This window comes from Uranotaenia lowii, chromosome 3 (assembly GCF_029784155.1).
Source record: "Uranotaenia lowii strain MFRU-FL chromosome 3, ASM2978415v1, whole genome shotgun sequence".
Lineage (NCBI taxonomy): Eukaryota > Metazoa > Arthropoda > Insecta > Diptera > Culicidae > Uranotaenia > Uranotaenia lowii.
This window is the reverse complement of record NC_073693.1, coordinates 183,240,258-183,263,553: the sequence shown is the minus strand read 5'-3', so window position 1 is coordinate 183,263,553 and position 23,296 is coordinate 183,240,258. Positions and strand designations below refer to the sequence as shown.

Sequence of the window (23,296 nt, the reverse complement as noted above, 5' to 3'; positions counted from 1 at the left end):
TACAGTAGCACCAAACACCAAGTCGCTGCTGTCGATACGATAATCAGGACTTCAAAACGGGCGAAAGAGTTAAGCACCTACGGAGTTTTGCGCAGAAGTTGTGAGGGGTAGACATTATGACGGTCGCTACTTCCATATCGACTCTCGCAAACTGCCGAAAGCACCACGCACTAAAAAATCAAGCTATGTGAACACGGCCATGCCGGTCAACTAAGAGAAATCTCCAAAAACAACATAAATGGTGTGATGAGCAACACAAAAATTCTCTGCAACTACCTCTCCACCAGAAAATGTTAACAAGTACCACAACCATCATTGATACAGGAAAGAACCAAGCTTGACAAAACAAGAAATCAAGAGCAACAACACTTAGCCGTTCTCAGATCGTGACAAACTGACACATAGCCAGGAACACTACAAACCGATGACAACTGTAAGAAATACCGAAGAAGAAGAAACCGTTCGCCGGACGAGATAAACCGTGCACACCGAAAGCGACAACCATCACTATCTATTTGTATTTGTACTACGTAAAGAATTTGAAGCTACTTTCTCTACTAATAACATTCAAAATTTAAAAAATCCAAATACAAACATTCGTAGAAACTTCCGGGGGGCAGTAAGAAAATTCAAAAGGAACGCGAATTGGAGGCGCGGTAAAACCTCTACTCTGGGCTCTTATTGTTTTAGGAGATTAAATCCTCCTTTTCCTGGAACTCTGCGAATCACCACGAACCTGTAAATAAAACCATCATGTTTCTCTGTAAATACTTGTAAATAGTATAGTTAGTTTCGTCATCATTGTTCGATCTGAATCCTTTAGCTTAGTAATGATTTTTGATCGTTTCTGCGTGTATGCTGCAGCAGAAATTCGTTGAGAGAAACAAGTTTAAGATATTGGTCGGTGACTTTGTCACATTTCGGTGACGCAATCTTGATCACCATTTGCCAGGATTCGCTGGTGCTACCTTTGGTTAGAATAAGTATCTTCGTTTTGTACTAAGTGCACTACTTCTGGTGTGCCTTTAGGGCCACGCAACTAAGTTAGTTGATAAGCATTTTGAGTTTAGCTCAAGCCTTCTGATCAGTATAATCTCCGACCAATTTCTGAGAAAGTTGTAATTTTTTTCATGAGCCGCCTCACACCGTCTCATGAAAAAAATTTTCTGTTGTGGCAATGCTGTGTAACAATTAAATATTATACTTGGTTTATTCTGTGTTTAAACCAATTCGGAATAAATGTTCAAAACATTGCAAATCATAATCGACGCAAATTACTCTCAGTGCAGTAAAATGGGTAAACGAGAACCCAAATAAAGTGAGGTAAACAAATTTTGAAACACCGTGTACCCATATTGCCAACATCGAGAAAACAAAAAAATAAAGCCAGACGCTAGCAATCGAAAAAACCGCCAGTTTCCGGGAGTGTGCTTTTAATCGTGCGAGAAGCAGAAGTGACGCCGCGAAGCATTTTGCCCTGCTGTTGGGAAAAACGGCAAAGATACCGTGTAAGGCGAAGCCTCGAACGGCAGCAGTTCTGCTCAGTCACGAGATTGCCAGTCCGGAAACCGGAAAACGGCAAGCACGTCGGAAGAAGGCACTCGACTCCTTTGTCGACAAAATCTGAGTAAATCACGAGACTGTGGCAAACGAAGCCAGCCAAGAATCCGGAAAAACGGCAAGCAAGTGGAAGAAGGCAAATTAAAGGACGACGTTGAATCTGCTTTGATGCAATTGTGGCCACGAGCCAATACGGAAACAAAAGAGAAGAGGCCGGAAACAAGAAAACACGAAAAGAGCCCCAAAGAAGGGGCTCTTTCTTTCTTTTTTCTTGTTCTCTTTTTCTTTTCCTTCTCGACTAGCGTTCTGGCAAAGGGCACGGTGAACGGACGAAACCTGGATCCAGACAGAAGAATCTTCCACATCCGGGGGAAATCTCTCCGGAAGCGGCTGGAATCGGAGGCCCGGTCACACAGGAGTCGTCGGAAAGAACGAGGGGAGTCAAGGTCAACCGGCTTCCACGTGGTTCCAGAAATTTCGTTTCTCTGGCCGAAAGTTCGTGCGCATCGAGGAGATCCGTCGACAGAGCGCTTGGCACCCGCCGGGTGGAGTGCTGAATCGACCTCAGACAGGCAGCGGGAGCAGTTCCGTTCCGGAGGAATCGACATCGTGTGGGAGAGGCCAGTGCTGATCGTCACGACATCTGGTGGCCAGAATCCACAACGTTCATCGGGTGAGGCAATCGCGACACCTGGTGGCGGGTTTCGGAAGCTCGCCGCTTTTCAAGCAGCAACAGCGAGAGACGTTCGCTTGCTCCGTGAGCCACCGGGGTGTGTTAGCCGGTCCCCGGAGGCGCATTGCCTGGTGGCGAGCGTGATGTTTGGTCCGAGGATGACAGCAGGGCAGCAGGAGATCGACGCACAGAAAAACTCCGGGTCAGCGAGCCATCTACCGAGTGCGACAGAATGCAGTTTTTGCACGTAAGTCGGAAAATCATGAATAGATGTCATTTGTTTACCCACCCACAATTATTTCGACCATGGGCCATTGGAGCCAAGAATAAAATGATTTGCTAAAGGCAATGTTATAAAATGAACATTAACATCTTATGTTTTCGTGATATCATTCGGAAATCACCACAAGTTCCCCTGTTAGCTAAATTTAATGAGCTAGCCGGAGCCTGACAAAGAGGAAGAAACAACTCTCTTCTTCTTCTTTCAGCCAACTTCTTCTTACAGGCTGTTCGAAGTACGTAGGGTCTTGTAAACGAAATTTTTGTCTCGAACACATGCATTACATTTATCGAGGTACTCCGGCTGGCTTGATAAATGGAACTGCTTAAAATACAGTTAATTTTGCCATTCCCTTTAATAAGCGCTAAACTCCAAGTAACGTTAAAATATAATTCTATACGTGGAATCATCATAGCAATCCAGAAAACAGATGTCGTTGGCAAGCGAAGACAATCGGGGGAAATCACTTTGGGTGGGGAGAAAACGAAAAAAACACTTCCCATTTCACCATAAAATCAATTCTCGACTACACTTTCTATTCTTAGTGCTATGTCCTTCCTGTTTGAACTCCTGCACTTACTTTTTTCAACCAATTTTCTTTTTGGCCAACTATTGGCGGACTTTTAGAAAGAAACAGCGACGGATCTGGGAATGATTCACTAGCCACGATGGCTTACATTGACCAAAACCAACAGCTTTCCCACGCTTGGGGAATAATTCGTAGAACTGAATCAAAATATTGCACAGATCACAATCATTCTTCCCCGGGTTAATATTGATATCACTTATCAACTCAAATGAACAATTTCACGAATAAACCATTAATTTTATTTATTTTTCCGGGACGTGCGATGTCATCCGGTCATCGCCTACTCCTCATATGATGATTGACCTGCCTGAATGAATAAAAACTATTTTAAATCATGTTAACATTAAGAAAAGTGTGTTTGATGATGATGATGATGATGCTTGATGACAGATTTTCGCATTTTTATTGGTCATACATACACACACACATACACAACATGACAAAAATGCCAAACATTACAAAAATGACAATGAAAAAATTTGAAAAATGACAAAATTGCCAAAATTTAAAATAATAGCCAACATAAAAAATAACAAAATGGACAAACATGACAAAAATACAAAAAGAACAAAAATAGAAAAACTGAAAAATGTAAACCCCAATTTGGAACCGTATAGCGTATACCTAGATTTTTTGTGCAGTAGAAATAACAAATTAAAAGTGGTAAGTTAACCAATCTCAAACACACTATTTCTTGTAACCGTTTTTATAGTACTTTTCTATCACTAATTCTTTATTGCATTGAACTTAACGAATATTTAACACATTGACAGGTCGCGATTGCAAAAATCCTTTGTACCGTGATGTGTATGAAAGGTCCATAAATGAACCGAATGCATTTTGGGGTGAGCTGGCCGAGCAACTGCTTCATTGGAATAAACCATGGGAAGCCGTTATGGACAACAGCAATCCACCGTTCACAAAATGGTAACTATGTATTAACTTAGTTCTATGTTAATATAGAATTGACACATCAATTGGATGTTTATCTGGAATTGTTGAAATTTTCTTTTTTGTGATAATAGGCTGGGTATTGCAAAATATGTTTTTGAAATGCCAAATTTTATTACATGGAAAATTCAGTTAGAAATAGAAACTGTTGACGAGAACGTTGACTTGTGGCAACTCACAACCTTTTATTACGGGTCAGTTGGCGGACAGGTAAGGCAATAATAAACTATTTTCGATACAACCACAACTATGTTCGATGCTTACTCTTGGGTTCGAACCCAAAGACTTCTGTTTAGAAGGCAAGTGTTCTACCAGAAAGCTTGTTAAATTATCCAGCTGAACTTCACTCTACTTTTTTCATTATTTCATTAAATACTTTTGATCTCAAGAGGGTGCGTTCTGTTAAAATTTCCCGCGTAAATTTAGTACAATTTTTTACAAAGTACGTTACTTGACAAAACGATGATTCTTGACAAACACCCTCAACTATCCGAGTTCGTTTACAGAGAATAGGGTAAATTTTATTGAGTGGAACTGGCCGAAAACTGATCTGAAGCGGAACAATTTGCTTTTCCTAAAATTTAAGCACCGGTTAGTAATGAATCTCGTCGAAATGTTGAAAAATAACTTTTCGAAGATTCTTCCATACAAACATCGTCATGTTCGCTGAAAATAATAAAATAACATAATATTATGCGTGGATTACAAAAATATGCCTTTTCTTTTCTGCTATTTTCACCAATCTACGCTGACTTTGAACGTTAGTTTATGTAGCTCTTGATGGATTTTTAATGACTAAGATGGTTGCTTGTAAGCAATGAGGAGATGATTGTTAAACCTACTCCACACTTGGACTCGACGTAAAGTTGCATGTCTCAAGTCTTCCTAAAAGTATGGGAGACTTTCAGCAACCAAAATGTAAACATAAACAAGTCTCAGCAACCGAAATCGTAGTTCAAGTTGCCGAGTGTGGACGAGGGTTTACCAAGAAGAAGCATTAGCTATTTAAGCCAGCAAAACGTTATTAAATTTCGTAAGTCACGTCACTCGCGCCGAAGAATAAGCCCAATCGTCCCTGAAAAATCTACAGAATAACACTTAAAATGTATGTACACACGAATCTTTCAGTTTGAAGCATCTGCTAGCAAAAACGATGTTTTTCTTGTTCAACGATATCGCCAACTATGGTTATATTTTTTTTTTTTCAAAAAGCATTATTCGGATAACGAGTTTGCCATCAAAATATCAATCATTCGCCAGTTTTATAATATTAAATATGATCTTGAGTGGAAAGTTGTGGAACTATCTTCTTTCTTGATTGCAACATCTTGCTTTTTAAATCGACCTTTAGGTACGCTGCCTTATGTATGCCTCATGTCTCGCACGCAGTTTTTACCCCTGAATGTGTGCAGTATAAAAAGTTTGATAATCCCAAGACCACATTGAAAGTAAAACTAAAGGAAAAACGTAGAGGTAAACATGGAAAGGAAACGGTATTGCCCTTTGACTTGGAAAGCCAACTTGCCAATTGGATCTGGAAGGCTTTCGATTCATCGAAGCAAAAAGAAGACAAGCACCTGATTAATCGAACACTTCTTAATCTTGAGTGGACCGAAGAAGGAATCAATTTTTGTTTAAGGTACACCGGGGTAAGTGTGGACGCGGGGTAAGTGTGGACGATGGCTATTAAAACACTACTGTGCACTATTTTCTCAAACTTTTAATGCAGAATGTTCAATTTACTTGTAATCTATTCAATAACTGTGAAAAAGATAAGATTCAGACAATAACGGATGTTTACAGCGACTTTTTTGGAATTTTCTATTTTCAACTACGATGTCGAGTTGATGTGCATCTTTTTCAATTGCAAATTTCTCGTAAACTAGCTGGCTCTCGATGAAAAACTCTACATTGAAACAATCCTTACATTGCAAACAACCAGTTAGGAAAAAAAACAGCGGTAAAAAATGAAGAAAAAAGAGTTTATTTACAAAAAACTAAAATTTTGTCTCCAACCCCTGCCTGGGGTAAGTGTGGACGGCTTTAAAAAGACTTGATGTTTAGACATTTTTTCAATTTTCTGTCCTTCATCCTTCATGAATTGTATTATTTAGCTATATTTAGCATTCGAATCATGAAAAGTTGGGTAAAGTACTTGTTTGTTCTGTGTTTTTGATAAAATCGGATCTCGTGTGTTGCAACATAAATTACACACAATAATTATTGAAAGATGCCTTACTAATAGTATCATGAACTTTTTTTCAAAACTTTGGAAGATTCGAGCAATAAAATAACGTATTCGACCAAGAAAACACAAATTTTTTGGAAATTTTCTGAGAAATCAAAGAGAAAATCTACCGTCCACACTTACCCCATAAAACGGGGTAAGTGGAGACACTAGCAGTCCATTACAATTTACGTGATAACTTTTCTCGCTTTGCTTCTATCGAGCTCATCTCTTCAGCGTTTGTAAACAACATGTTCTGCATCACATTGAATGTAATTTTATGAAAATTGCTCCACTGCTGATTTTTTTTTAATGATTTTTTAAAGTTGAACTATACGAAAAACCGCCCACACTTACCCCGGTGTACCTTAATGCAAATTTAATATCATTTAATAATTATTTGAGATTTATAATAAATAGCTCACCCAGTGTGCTTTGCCACCCCTACAAAAAAAGTTTGGTAAAGTGATTTTGATTTTAAAATTTTTTTTTATAAATTAAATTAAAACATGATTCAGAAGCAGACTTCAGTTTCAATGTAACGTGAAGGTTTGAAGGTTTCAGGAGCCACTTTTTTCAAGGTTTCAGGAGCCACTTTTTTTTTTGAAATATCTTTTGTGCAATGAAACTCATTAAATTAAAACAAAAATCAAACTTTTATGAAAGTGGGAGGAGATAAAAAAGTGTGGCAATTTCAGGGGTACTCAGTGGTTTTGTCAAAGATCAGGACAACACGAAGAAAAAAAAAGTATTTTTCAGGACACCTAAGAATTTATGGAATAATATGCATAAAAGCAAGGCGAAATACAAGTACTGTTTACGCCCTAATTTATGCAACAGACGTAGGCAGCTTCTTGGCTGACCTACTGTTCATACCAAAAACCGCCATTTACATAAAACGAGTTTAACTTTTTTTTCATCACAGAGTTGTTCAAAGTTCTCATAGCTCATTCCACATTCCATTATATAATTGAGATATGTTTTTTTTAAATCAAGACAGTTCAGGACGCTTATAGACAAATTTTCAAAAATCAGGACAGTTCGAGAGCTTTTGAAAAATCAGGACGGTCTGACGGAAATTAGGACAAATCCTGATAAATCAGAACACCTGGTTCCTCTGGCCAAGCTTTATGAAAAACACTTATAAACTGTTTTTGTTGATAACATATATGTACGTCCAAATCTATTTTACGAAGTAAAACGAACGTTTCGAGTCGAATATGAAATAAATATGTACATATATAGTTTTTACAAAATGAAAACCCTTTTTGCAGTATGAGTTCCGTTATGAAAAAATTGCTAACAGTCGTCCAATTTTATAATTCGACCGAAAACAGAAAACAAAATAATTTATTTTTGGCTATCATAATGAGAGATGTTTTTCCAGTGAATTGGTAGAATGATGATGCTAACACACAAAATAGACGACATATTTTTAGTGAAAACATCCTATTGTGATTTTGGCTACTTGATGGTACACAGCAATTTTTTTGTCTTTATTTAAGAGGTTTTCAGCCGCAGGCTGGTTCGCCTCTGAGCACAGCAAGTTTTTTTTTGTTGGTTTTCGTCCCGCTGAGTTTCCAGCAAAAGTTCCAGCAATTCAAATTACTGGAAAAAACAGCAAACATCAATGCTGGTTTCTAACAATTCAAATTGCGATTGGGAAGAATGACAGCTTGCTGTTAAATTCCTTGAAAAAAAAATCAAATTGCTGGAAATCGCAATCCAGATTACTGGAGACCAGCTATTTCATTCAAAATAACCGGCTGTATTTGGTACCAAATTTATATTTGAATTCCAAATTTAATATTCAATACTGGCTGTGCATATGATAAGCAATGAAAAACAATTATTTTCTCCCACTTTTTTTTTTAAAGGAATGTATTTATTTCCAGAAACATGATTTTTTTTCTATATTCCAACACCGGTTCTGGGATGGCAGCTTCATGCAAGGTGTTGATCATCCGCCACCTGAAAAAAGAGTTTTGATTAGTATATTTCATGGAATTTCTACCTGCCCAACAAAAACTCACCCTTGACTTAATGTCTGGTTGTCTGGTTATAAACCAACATTCTTAAAATAGATTCTCACCTTGCTTCAGCGTGTGAAAACTAACAGACTCCAATATGACAACTCGATTACTGATTTTCCAGCAAACTAGAGCAATTGCTGGAAAGTTCAGCGATTTTAAAACCGATTGCTGATTTTTCAGCAAAACTGACAAGAATACGATCGAACGCTGAAAAATCCAACAATTAGATAACAGATTGCTGGTTTCCAGCTAAATTTGATTACTGAACGTTTCCAGCAATGTTTTTGCTCTAGAAATCGAGGCAAAAGTTTATTGTGTGATTTCTTAAACTTAAAAACTGTTAAAAGCAAATGTAAATTTAGACACTCTCGACAATAGAGGTGAAGCAGAGAAGTTTCAAATGTGTCGTAAATTTTGTTGAATGTTCAACATCCCGAGCCCTGCGAAGTAAACTATTGAATTTTCATCCAAGTTTGTTTGTTTTTTTCCTACCGGTGCGTGGTAAGCCATAGAGCATTTGCAACAATTTCGTCACCAACTGCTTGTGAGTTGGGAATCGAGAGTCAACAAAGAAGAATCAATCATAGTATAACATTAATCCCAAAGGTTTTGAGCAGAATAAATATTTGCTCCCACGCAGCAAATGTTGTTTAGTAAATGGCAATCTATATCGTTGCTGTTATAGTTTATCAAAAAGATTCATTTCACCCGACAAGAAATTGCTTTTTGTCGGCATCAATTTTATCAATCAGAAAATTTTAGGGCAGTGTACCTTGCAAGCGATGTAAAAGCCTTTCCCTTTACTTCGTGGAAGTTACATTGAGCGCTGTCAAAATAAACACAGATATGGTACTTTCGTAATGTGAATTTGTGTCTAATGCCTGAGTACCACTGTACGGCATACTGTACAGAATTCAGATACAGAATTCAGATTCAGAATTCAGATTCAGAATTCAGATTCAGAATTCAGATTCAGAATTCAGATTCAGAATTCAGATTCAGAATTCAGATTCAGAATTCAGATTCAGAATTCAGATTCAGAATTCAGATTCAGAATTCAGATTCAGAATTCAGATTCAGATTCAGAATTCAGATTCAGAATTCAGATTCAGAATTCAGATTCAGAATTCAGATTCAGAATTCAGATTCAGAATTCAGAATTCAGATTCAGAATTCAGATTCAGAATTCAGATTCAGAATTCAGATTCAGAATTCAGATTCAGAATTCAGATTCAGAATTCAGATTCAGAATTCAGATTCAGAATTCAGATTCAGAATTCAGATTCAGAATTCAGATTCAGAATTCAGATTCAGAATTCAGATTCAGAATTCAGATTCAGAATTCAGATTCAGAATTCAGATTCAGAATTCAGATTCAGAATTCAGATTCAGAATTCAGATTCAGAATTCAGATTCAGAATTCAGATTCAGAATTCAGATTCAGAATTCAGATTCAGAATTCAGATTCAGAATTCAGATTCAGAATTCAGATTCAGAATTCAGATTCAGAATTCAGATTCAGAATTCAGATTCAGAATTCAGATTCAGAATTCAGATTCAGAATTCAGATTCAGAATTCAGATTCAGAATTCAGATTCAGAATTCAGATTCACAGAATTCACATTGTCACTTTTAGCACATTTTGAAAATTTTGCCATGCAAAAACATTTTCAAGATCTATGGCCTTCAAGTTTATTTACAACACGTGTTGTATATTAGCATGCTGCGTTGCAAAAATAGCAATATTTCTATCACATACGGCTGAAATTGAAACAGTGTTGTAAAAAAATACAACACTCCAAGATCTTGAAAACATTTTTGCATGGTCAAATTTTCAAAACGTCAAAATTTCTACCACTTTTTCCCAACACCAGTAAACTTGCTCTTAGATTTTTTGTGCATTATATAATATATTTTTTTAAACAACAATCCCTCATTTGAAATAGAGATGTATGTATGTACCCATGCCTACTAATACCAGATTTTTCGTCTTTTCATTCGAAGGTATATTGGAGGACAGCTGAATGCTTGCTATAACGCATTGGACCGTCATGTACTAAATAAAGCTGGGGATAAAGTTGCTTTAATTCACGATAGTCCAATGACAAATACTGTTCGACGAGTAACTTACAATGAATTGTTGGATAAGGTACATATTAATTTAGTTGAATGAATACACAGTTGAATGAATACACAATTTCATCTTCAAATTTCAAAAATGGACCGCATACATTTTGCTGTTTGGCCCGAAAATGACCTAGCAAAAGTAATCTCAAAGTGATTACATTTTACCCTAAAAAATCACCTTAGGAAATCGGAAAATCGAAATTTTAATAAATAACATCAGATCTCTACGGTTCATGATTTTCTAGTCATTTGGCGAGGTTTAAAATTCGAAACATTGAGCGCTTCGAGAAACTCCTAAATCAAGTCCTTAATCACAGGTCAATTTTTTTTGGGCCAAGCAACAAAATGTATATGGTTCATTTTTGTAATTCGACATGGCCATTTGACTGCCACCCTGACATACAGTATCTGTATATTATTGTTCAAAGGTTTCCAGGCTAGCCGGCGGTTTAAAGAAATTAGGAGTAAAAAAAGGCGATCGGGTTGTCATATATATGCCTCTTATACCTGAAACAATAATGGCTATGCTAGCAACAGTCAGATTAGGTGCCATTCATTCTGTAGTGTTTGGAGGTGAGTACCTTTCACAAAAGTTGTGATCATTATCAAATCAGGAATTTCTCAAAAAGGTAACATATTGTTTTCATTAACCAGGATTCGCTGCAAGTGAATTGTGTTCTCGTATTGAACACGCCGAACCAAAAGTGATAATTGCTGCCAACTGTGGCATAGAACCGAATAAGATAATCCATTACATTGATATCCTACATGAAGCAGTCCGAATGTCCAAGTGGAAACCACAGGTCAATATTGTTTTTCAAAGAACAAATATTTTGGTATCTGACTTGGATGACAAGATGGATGTCAGTTGGGAATCAACGTTGTCAGATCCTGCAGAGTGTGTGCCGGTGGAAGCGAACGATCCACTTTACATATTGTACACATCCGGAACAACTGGTAATTAAGTTTCTTTTGCAATTGTTATACTTCTATTTCTAGAATTTCATCCCGCCATCTAAAATTTTGAATCTTAAATACTTTAGAGCAAGGAAAGCGAATTTACAAAAAAAAAAAAAAAAAATATCTAGAGATCTCAAGTACCATAAACGATTCAGCCCTAGCTTGCTGCATGAATTTAGGGGTAAAACATGATCATTTTAGCATTTGAGGAGGCTTTTATTTAAATCAGGAGAAAAGAATAAGTAACATTTTGTAGATTCGCTAAAAAAACTGACCTGTGCAAAATTTCAGCTCAAAAATCAAAAATAAAAAAAAAATTAATGAAAAAAGGTAAAACTTAAAAACTGATAAACATAAATTATAAAAATGCCCAAAATGACACGAAACGACAGAAATGACAAAAGTGGTAAAAATGACAAAAGTGACAAAAATGAAAAAAAAAATGACAAGAAAGACATAAATGAAAAATAAATGAAAAAATTACAAAAGTGACAAAAAAAAACAAAAATGACAAAATTTCCAAAGTGACAAATGCAATTATTACATATAACTCTAAAAAAGCAACCAAAGCAAAAAAATAAATTAAAAAAAAATCAAAATGACAAAAGTTACAAAAATTAAAAAAAAAAACAAAAATGACAAGTATGATAAAAGTGAAAATGAGAAAAATGACCAATGACAAAAGTGGAAAATACAAAAATGACAATATGCCCTATGAAATCCTTAAATTTTTGTCTAATAGGTATTCTCTGTACTTTCCTTTTTAGATAAACCAAAAGGTATTATAAGGCCAACAGCTGGACACCTGATTTCATTGATGTACACAATGAATACAATATACGGAGTTCAACCGAATGACGTATGGTGGAATGCTTCCGATATGGGATGGGTCGTCGGTCATTCCTACATATGCTATGGACCACTGCTGTTTGGAGCCACCAGTGTAATGTACGAAGGAAAACCTGATCGTACACCGGACCCCGGACAATATTTCCGAGTGATTGCGGAGCATAAGGTCTCTGCATTATTTTCGGTTCCTACATCGTTTCGAGTTCTACGTCGAATTGATCCGTCAAGTAAATTTGGAAGTAAATACAGTCTTAAATCGCTTCGTACGATATTTATTGCAGGAGAACATTGTGATTCAGAGACAAAGGTAGGTGTGACTGAAACGGGCCCAGCAGCGTTTTTTTCGTGGTGCCGAAAACATCAGAGCTGTTGTTGCTGCCAAATTTCAAGTGATAACGTTTTCTCAGAAAATTTACCTATTATGTTCTTCAGGCTAAGACGATGTGGGGTCATACTTCAATTTTAAGAATTTTTAAGTTACATCTAAAAAATCTTAACTTTTAGGCCTCTATTGAAAATTTAATACCCACATACTTTGTTCCAAAAACCAATTTATTCTGTGAAACCGCACCTTCTAACCTTTTTTTATGTTATGTTCTAAATTAGTTTAAGGAAATTTTGTGCTGGAGAACTGTGTCAAATACTGTAACTTCGTGTCTTTTAAAGCCCGGAATGCTGAAACCCAATCCGATGCATAATAACCTCAATATCTAAAAAACATAAACGGTTAAAATTAACGACCCCTTTTGCAGGCCCTTTACACCAAATACCTGAAATCGATTGCCCGTCCCTTAAACAATAACGTCATTATCGCAAAAACTGTGAACTGGTAATATAGATATAAGGGTCGCCCCTGACGACCCCTGGCCTGATAATTGGAATCAAATGCTCGTCCCTAAAAACTCCCATATGCCACTTTTCATCTTAATCCGATGTATAATAACGTCAATATTGCAAATAAACAGTGAACAGGTAATATGAACGACCCCTTGGCCGACCTCTTCTACAAAGTTTGATACGTGAAATCGGGGCTACCCGTCTTTTAAAAGCCACATGCGATTATCCGCCCTTGAAAACTTCCGTGTACCAGTTTTCATCTTAATCCAATGTATAATAATATCAATATAGTAAAAACAGTGATTCGATGATATGGACGACCCCTTTTTCCGACCACTGCCCCAAAGTTTGATGATTGGAATCAATTGCTCGTACCTTAAAACTCCTGTGTGCCAATTTGCCAATTGCCAAGTCAATATCACAAAAACAGTGATTAGGTTAAAATGACGAACCCTTTCTGTCGACCCCTGCCTCGAAATTGGATGATTGGAATTATTTGCTTGTCTCTTAAAACTCCTGTGTGCCAATTTTCATCCCAATCCCAGTTCACGATCGGACGTCGATGCGATCACACGTGATTCATCTGAACACTTGATTCCTATAGTCGATAGTAGTGTTGATCGGAAACTTTTACGGAATACCGAGATGAAAAGAACGCGCAAGAACACGATAAAAATAGCTTAGGGTTTGTCTTCAAAGCCACCGGCATATCTAGACGTCTTCGGATTTGTTGGAAACACGTTGGCGATAAAAGCTTCAACTGTACATTCTTTATATTTATAAAGATGAATACGAACGTTGCTTTTATCTAAAGTTTATAGATGAAACAACTTTCAACAGCTTCACGAATAATATGGACGACGAATACCCTTTTTCGTACGAGGACGGGACCAGGATTATCGTGAGATTATTATTAGCCAGCAGCATTTTCCGATACGTTCGGGTATTTAATCTGCCTCCGCAAATCGACGATACAGAAATTGCAACAGTTTTGGGGCAATACGGAACAATCAGACAACACATACGTGAAAAATTCGCAGCAAATTCAAGCTTCCCAGTATTCAATGGGGTCCGTGGGATCCATATGGAGGTCGCCAAGGAGCTCCCTGCAAATATTATCATCGCTCGTTTTAAGGTGAGACTCTTTTATGAGGGATTTAGGATGTTTCTTCTGTAAGTGTGAAGGCCATCTTAAGGCGGCAGATTGCCCCAAGTTGTAAAGCCTCAAAATAGGAGAAAAAGATAAAAAAAATCGAAAACGATATCTGGTCCAACACCTTACAGCCAAGTGCTGATGAACGCGACGATCGGAGCCACATCGAACATCGGAAGTGTTGCACCGAGCATGACAACGTTACCGATAGAATCTAAAAATAGATTCCTTGAAACCCCGAAGCAGCTCAATACCTTCAGTGAGATCGAGAACACATCAGTTGCTGTGAAATCGGTACCTTCAGTGGAAACCACGAGCAGCGCAGAAGACGATGACGAACAATACGACGACGGAGTTGATGGTGATAACGACGCCGATGATGATGATGATGATGATGATGATGATGATGACGATAATGATGACGACGCTGAAATTGAAAGTTAAGGTTTTGGCCGTAACTACCAGCTAGCTCAAGGGTACTTACGTTCTCTCAGGGTCGTCTCTATGATCTCGGGGAGGACTGGAACGACCAATAGCTGATCTCAACAGGGTGGAAAAATACGATCACCAAAGACAAACAAGGGGCTCACTTAACAATTATTAATACTATTACATACGGGTCATTTTAGGTTTATTTAACTTGCCGTTTTGTTGGGATACCATTTGTCCGGGCCTTTGGTAGTGGTGCAGCCGGCCAAGCTGATGGAGGACCTCAGATGATCACGGTTCAAAATCGCCGGAGTTCAGGATCACCGATTGCCGAAATTGCCAAGGTGTTGATTTCCAGGTATGACAATCGCAACTCGTTCCACCAGGGGTTCGTTCAGCCAATTTCTTGTTGACGTCGAAATCGGTACGATGGTAGCAGGAATGTGGCCCACAGTCCGGGAACGTTCAATGTGGTTCTGACTGAACCGGTAATAATACCACGTGGGAAGGACTCCAGAGGTGTCGTATGGAATTCCTCAGAAACCTTTTGGCGAGTTTCTAGCGAGTGTGGCCGGGATGAAAAAAAAATCCGACAAAGCGCCTGGAAGCAACGGAGCGCTTTTCGGAACGGTTGGGGATGCTTCGTTCCCTTCACAACGGCACTCTAAGCCGTACACTTCACACTCTTTTTGTTCAGCACACAGCAATATACATGCGTTCTACTTCCGAGTCCCGACAACAGTGAAAGTCGCTTAGGCATCGCATGTACGAAGAACCCTTTTTCTCAAGTTCAATTTACTCTCTTAGCCGTGCTCTCTAGCATTTGAGTAGTTCCGGTAAGAAGTGGTCGAAACTAGTGGACAGCTGGTATAACTGCCGATATCTCAACATTAGGCTTGTTAAATAAAGTGTATAACAGTTTACTTGACAGAATGTACAAATACTTGACAAATGTAGACTAAGTGAGCCATTATAATTATGCAAACAAAATTTAATAAAAAAAACTAACCGCGAACAAATATTTGAATTTAATAATCAATTGTTTCCGATTTTTTTTGTTTAAGACTGTATTGAATCGGTAACAATCCTCCCCCAGTTCGACCAGAAAAATTTCATTTTTTCAAGTGAAATTTTTCGTGCAATATTTTGGTGTTCAACTCCCTCGCAGCGTTGCTTCATACCGTCGCCCCTTGGACAATTTTTTTTTCCTATTCAATCGGTTTGTTCCACCAAAATCAGCTTTTTCTCAACGTTCCCTCCTATGTGTTTCCATAGACACCCTTTTCTTAGGTTGTATCCCCTTCGCGTTGTACACCCTCAGGACACGCCTTTACTCTACGTAAACGTTGCTTATGGTATTACACTTCTCCATTTAAGACCGAGAAACACCTAATATTTTAACCATTTGCACACTATTCACACATTCATTCCCCTTTCAATGGACGCGTCCCCCATCACATTCATTCATACTCATTCACACAATCATTCATCACCAAATTCTCTTATTAGTTCATTAATCTATTTCTAGAGACAATAATTTATTTCTGACTCTCAGAATTTTCTATCTAAAGGCTCTAGCGCCTTGCCAAGCTTGTAACTGACTTGTCATTTGAATCCAGGACAGATGCGGGGTCATAGGGCATCAACGTTGTTTCCAACTCCGCTCAAATTTAGCGCATGGCTCAGTATCGAGCCACCGGGTACTGACCATCAGCGTCGCGATGACTCCGGTCTCCAGCGCAACGTCCATTAGAAACAAAGCAAACAATCGAAAACTGGCACACCTCGACTCCATCCATTAATCAATACTTAACCATTGAATATTTTTTCAATGAAAGTTTCCTTTCTTCAACTTTTCGCCCGCCTCTGTTCGAAATAATTTCCTATAGCGAACGAGCGGACTACTAAACGCACTCTCCAAATAACGAAAAGCGCTACAGGGGCTTCAATGAGCCACGTCTAAATGACACGAACTGTAACCGGTTTTGGAGCTGTCATGAAAACAAACAATGTTATTCTAATGAGTATCGCAAAAGCTTTCTGGTTGCAGGTAATTTAAATTATCAATAATTACGGATTTTGGACGGCAATTTTGAAATTTCTGCTACCATCCGAACAGGCGCTGGGTTAACGACGGTATGGGATTTCGGGAGAAGTACAAAGAGCTGATTCTGGTGTATTTTCTATCGAAGGTAAGTGAGAAAAACTGAAATGTTATGGAGTGTTTTGAGCCTCACTTTTTTCCAGAGAGCAAAAGATGACCGAAAGACAAGATGCTGCCTTTTAAGGTTCCGTTCCGGAAGAAGTCGTGGAAGAATAACCGGATAGTTCAACCCTGGTTACTGAGGATTTATGCATCTGCGAAACACTACTTCTTGACATAATTGGGTATGTTTTTAGCCATTATTTGTTTTTTTTTTGTTTTCTGACGGGTAGGATGTTTCTTCTACAGACAGTATTCTGCGATGTATTGCCCGAAGTTGGAGCTGAGTATGGTATTCCTAAAGCATAGGTGGCCAGTGTAAACCGACATGGAACCGCACCGGAAAAAAAAGGAAAACAGAACGAACAATCCACCAGGTCGCAAAAAAAAAAAGAATTGGAAAACGAAGATGAAATTGGGCAATTCGGAGGAAAAGTGCTGGCTAGGATTTTCGTAATAAACTACCCTGGTTTCAGGTGGGCGGCTGGCCACACCCCCAGGGATTTTCCATTGGTCCCCTCCAATTCATAGGAGTTGGTACCGATGCGTCTAGTGACTCTTGCAGGCAGATATACGGGTCCATATTTCGCGTTATACGCTTCGGCGGCACTGGATTGTTTTGTGTTACGCCTGTACACTAATTGACCCACCTCAAATGGCTTGGAACTCCGTCGGTGGCGAAGGTTATAACGATGCCTTCCGGCTTCATGCGCTTTAGTCAGGTTTGATCTTACCAGATCGTATATTTTGCCAAACAAATGTTGTTGATGTTCGGTTCTCCGTTCCGAAATAGTTTCGTCGTTCGATCCGAACCACTGATGGTCGGACCCTTTCGCGAAGGCTTCGTGGCCATGTATCACAAAATATGGAGTGAATTCGGTCGCGGAGTGTTTGGTAGTGTTCAACATAGTTTCGATTTCAGAAGTCCTACTGTCCCAGAGCCTCTGATCTTCTCGAACATAGGTGCGTATCGCAGCATTGATTGTTCGATTTACCCTCTCAACCGGATTGGCTTGAGAATGGTATTTCGAGCTCAACCAATGGCGCACTCCAAACTGTTCGAGAAAATTTTTGAACTCACGGGACAAGAAGACTGACGCGTTATCGGAAATCAATGATTCAGGGGTGGAAAACCGGAAGAACCATTGATCCCGCAGGTGAGTACACAATGAAGTACTAGTTATTCTTTTCACAGGGACGAGTAAGCACCATTTGCTAAATAAGTCTGTGACGACTAAAAGGTGTTGATTACCATTTTTGCTACGCGGTAATGGGCCGATATAGTCAACGGCTATTATTTGCCAAGGATGTGTCACCATTCTTTGTTCGCCCATGGCAGGCACTACAGGAATACAGGCCGGTTTTGTTTCCTTGCAAACCGAGCATGCTTGGATATACTCTTTTATATCCTTGGCCATTTTGGGCCAATAATACCTAAGTTTTAATTTAGCAATAGCCTTGTCGGTGCCAATATGCATCGAATCGTCATGGCATTCTCTAAGAATTGCATTTCGTCTCTCAGGGGGAATTACAAGCTTCCATTCAAACCTATGGTCATATGGCTGAATGGGAGTTGACACAAATTTGTAGAGGGCGCCATCCATTACTTGGAAATCTATGTAGTTGTCTGGTTGTTCTGTTACCTTTTTGATGAGATCATCGTACCATTCTGATGCAGGATTCGCCGTTACCACAGCAACACAACGTGACAAGGCATCGGCTACTACGTTATCCTTTCCTTTCCTATGCCGTATTGTCAGGTTATATTGCTGTAGAGAAAGGCTCCACCTACTGCAGCGGGACGATGTCTTCCACTTGGTCCTAAGAATATGGGTTAGGGCAGAAGAATCTGTCACCAGTATGAAGTGCGAGCCTTCAATATATCCACGGAAGGCCTCGATGGACAAGATTGCGGCCAGCGTTTCTTTCTCACAAGCATGGTAGTTCCTTTGGGGAGTACTAAGCTTGTGAGAAAAATACGCAATAACCCTTTCTTGTTCATCGTGGACTTGCGTAAGGACACCAGCGACTGCTACATCACTGGCGTCCGTTTGAATCGTAAATTCTTTCGTAAAATCGGGACTTACAAGGATTGGGGAGCTTATTAGCATTTCTTTAATCATGCAGAACGCATCTTCAGCCTGGTCGGTCCAGGTGATAGTTTTGCCCTTGGTTTTCAGGAGGTCAGTCAGAGGAGCCGTAGTTCCACTGAAGTCCTTGATAAATCGGCGATAATAATTTACCATTCCTAGGAACCGGCGCAATTTGGTCACAGTTGTTGGGCGTTCGTACTCGACGATTGGCTTTATTTTCTCAGGGTTTGCGCGTAGACCGTTGGTTGATAGAATGTATCCTAGGAATGGCAGTTCGTTTACTCCGAAGTGGGATTTGTCTAGGTTGATGGAGAGATTAGCATCCCGTAATCTCTTGGCTACCTCAGCTAGTAGTTGTAGGTGGTGTACGAAAGTTTCACTAACTACAACTATGTCGTCGAGGTAGACGAAGACAAAGGGTTCTAACTCTCCATTACCTAGAACTAAATCCATCGTCCTGGCCAGGCGGCTTGGACTGTTGGCTAAGCCATAAGGACAACGTGTGAATCGAAACATCCCGGAACCCTGGATGCTGAAAGCCGTGTAGTTTCGCGACCGTTCCTCTAAAGGGATTTGCAGGAACGCCTCTGACAGATCGATCGTGCTCAGGTAACGCGCTTTGGGTAGCTGTCCCAGAATTCGGCCCGGATGGGGGAGTGGATACGCATCGCGAACGGTGCGTTCGTTTAGCTTTCGTGCGTCCAGGCAGAGGCGGACCTTACCCGAAGGCTTGATCACGGGTACCACCGGGAGCGACCAATCTGACTGACAGCGCTCAATGATACCCACTTTCAGCATTCGGTCAAGTTCCGCTACCACCTTCTCGCGTGTTTTGGGCGACATAGTGTAGGGATATTGTCTAACTGGCGGTTTTGATTTCCACTCTTCTGCAATCTCAATTATGTGTTGGGTAACATGTGTCGTGGGTAAGTATCCCGGTTTAGCGACTTGAAACATGTGTTTTACCTTTTCTAGGTCCTGTGTTTCTGAAGAAGTAAGTATACATTCGGGAGTTATTGATTCAATGTCACTCTCTTCTTGTAGAAGGGCACATTGACGAATCTGGGGGTAGATTTTAAATTTGGACCAGAAGGTCATTCCTAATAAACAATCGACAAGTAATTCCTTAATAACTAGCGTAGGGATAATCTTTGTTTTATTTTCGAAGTTGTATGGAACAAGTATTTCTCCTAATATTGACAAATTTCCGCCGTCTGCGGATTTCAAATCTAAATTTAATGGTAGAGGTTTTAATTTAACTCCACGAAAACGCGAAAACAGCTTATCACTGATAAGCGTTCGATTGCTACCTGAGTCTAGCAATCCTTTGACGCGTAGGTCATGGACGTAGACCCAGGCGTATGGTCTGTTATCAAACTTATTTGGTAAGGTTATTTGCAAAACTTCGGGTGGATTAGTATTCGCGCGATCCGAATACCAAACAGATTGAACGGGCTCATAGTCCGGAGAGCTCAGTTCAAAACCAGGAACTTTTACGCGGATTCTTCCGACGCTCGGCGGTTTTCGGTTGTCGGCCTGCCGTTTTTTTGGCAATATGGACAACGTGATGTTTCGTATCCTTTGTACCCACAAATATAACAAAGAAGACCATTTATAGATCTACAATTTTGTACCTGATGGTCGGGTTGGCGGCAGTTAAGGCAAACGTTTGCTGGTGGCGGCTTGTACCCTGCCACAAGATAGTCAATCGGGCGACGAGACTGAGATGGTCCCGGTTCCGGTTCTCTTGGTGGGACCGATTTAGGTTCGGAGACGTTTCTAGAATCTCGATAGTTATTCGTAGGGCGTGGGTTATCATTAGGGGGTTTTCTAGCATGATTCTTCCAGTTATCATTTTGATTTCGGTTTGATCGAGTTGAACGCGCGTTATCAGAGTTGTGCGTAGGGTTATTATTCGGGGTTACAACATTTACCGTTCGGTCCTGACCGAATACTTGATTGTACATCGAAAAGTTTGACGAATCGATAACGTGGCCAGCATGAATTAGTTGAGGTAGATCGTGAATCGGTTGCCATAAAAGGGATTTTTTATAGTCATTGCGCAGATTTCGTTTCATTATTTCCAGTTTTTCGCGGTCTTCCATCGGAGTCATCATACTACGGAAAAGTTTATCCATAGCAAAGTAATACTCCTGGAAGGTCTCGTTTCTTTGCTGTCGTCGTTGGTAAATTTGGCAACGTAGAAGTATGTCAAGTTCCGGATGAGCAAAGTTACGCTTTAGCTCCGAGATTAGATGCTGCCAGTTAAATAATCGTCCCGGATGCGGGTGTCGCATGGACATGTACCAACTTTTCGCGGGGCCGTCAAACAGATGGAAAGCGGAGTCGAACAGCTCATGTTCAGACATCCTTTCAGACTGGGCTAACTGTTCCACCAACGCGAGAAATTCGTTGAGTTTAACCCCACGATCTGTGCCGTTATATTTCTCAATTTTCCACAGTGAGACGGGAAGTGATCTGTGAGAAACCGCGGTGTTTCTTTCTGGCGGATACGCGTAAGGTGAAGTGTTATTTGAGGCGTAAGGGTTCGCGAATGAAACTGCTGGAATTGCACTCGAAGCTGGGAACGCAAATGAGGGTTGAGGCGCAGAAACAGATGAATAGGGAACAGATACGCATGTGGTCTGAAACGGTTGTTCAATTGATTGGGGCGGTTTAATAGGGGGCGGCACGTGCGATGTGAGCAAGTCTGAAAATGGTGCAGCGCTTTGAGCCATGTGTGAGTTAGGGTTCATATATGGTGTTATCTGACGCGAGTAATGATTAGCCAAAGCTGAATTGTCCAGCACCGCAGGGGGAAAAGCTACTAAACGATCAACTTGACTGTAACTGGGATAGAATGGTAACGTATGCGGGTACGGGGTCGTATTTTGATTTCTGGTATGGAGCGGTAAGTAATTAGATGTGTAAATAGATGCTGTTACCATGGGGGTGGTTACGGGTCTCGAATATTGACTTGTAACTATCACACAATTGCTAGAACCTTCTGACGTCTTCGGAATAGTTCCGGTGTAGGTTTCGCTAGTCGACGTAACCACGTTAGAGGTCTCTCCAGCGCGTGTAGCAGTATGAGCAGAGTCAGGGGAATACTGTCTGTTTCTCAACACGGTAAGCTCTTTTTCCAAGGCTATCAATGAGTCGCGGAAAACGTTAGCGTTCGGTCTGTCAAGCCCTCCCGAGATAACTCCCATTCGTTTTAAACACTCAATAGCTTCCTGTTCGGCATCCGAGCCTCCTACTTCTCCTCCCTCTGCCTTATCAAATAGATTGTCGACAATTTCTTGATCTGGATTCGGATCGGCCAAATCCACTTTAAAGTAAATCTCTAGTTTCTCACATACATTCTTCAATAAATCTATCGCTTCCATTTTTCCTGGAAAATCCGAAATGCTACCTAACACAGCTAAGCGATTCGCTAAATGCAACAGAGCATACATATATTTAGGCGCCACATTGCTAGTAACTAGCACTGTATGAAATTGTAGTACTCTATTGCGGCAAACCATTAATTCCTGCTCGGGTATCCCTGGGACAATCATTTCCGGTAAACCTTCTTCTTTCTCTTGTCTCAACAGGTCTCTTAATATTCGTCGCCTACGGCTTATTGATCTATCGCCGGTTACCACAAATTTCCTCATTTCTAGTTCCGTATCTATATCGGCGCTATCTAATAGATCTGGGCGCATGTCTAAATACCGTTTTTCGAATCTCTGTCGCAGTTCTTTAACAGTATGCCCCATTTTGAAGCAAAATTAAAAAACTGTATAAATAAATTATTGTAATACCAAAAGCAACGAGTAAATAGGTCAGATTTCGTTATCCTGATGATAGGAAACAACAAGGCGACGCAAAAGAACAACCGAAAAGAAATAGCTGAAATTAGGGCTCCCAACACGCCTGAACCCGCTTGCCCTCTTGTCTTTTTTTGGCTTTCTTTTTTTGCGGAAGTGACTCAGAATATGAAGCAAGCTGAAATAAAAGTTGAACATTCAAGACAAGCCACTGATGGTCTTGAGTCTCCCTGAGATACGCTAAAATATTCTAGTCAGTGACTAGTCAAAGACTAGAATATTTCTCCTTTCCGAAGGATCGCCAATTGAAAGTTAAGGTTTTGGCCGTAACTACCAGCTAGCTCAAGGGTACTTACGTTCTCTCAGGGTCGTCTCTATGATCTCGGGGAGGACTGGAACGACCAATAGCTGATCTCAACAGGGTGGAAAAATACGATCACCAAAGACAAACAAGGGGCTCACTTAACAATTATTAATACTATTACATACGGGTCATTTTAGGTTTATTTAACTTGCCGTT

General features: G+C 39.8%; 1 protein-coding gene across 1 annotated transcript in view; it reads left to right on the top strand.

The window, feature by feature from the left end:
• LOC129757188 (acyl-CoA synthetase short-chain family member 3, mitochondrial) overlaps positions 1-23,296 on the top strand; it is a 54,507-nt gene that overhangs the window by 21,731 nt on the left and 9,480 nt on the right. Inside the window, exons 2-6 of the mRNA XM_055754321.1 lie at positions 3,876-4,029; positions 10,318-10,462; positions 10,869-11,013; positions 11,095-11,397; positions 12,168-12,556. Coding sequence (XP_055610296.1) covers positions 3,876-4,029; positions 10,318-10,462; positions 10,869-11,013; positions 11,095-11,397; positions 12,168-12,556 — 1,136 coding nt within the window. The remainder of the gene's footprint in view (positions 1-3,875; positions 4,030-10,317; positions 10,463-10,868; positions 11,014-11,094; positions 11,398-12,167; positions 12,557-23,296) is intronic.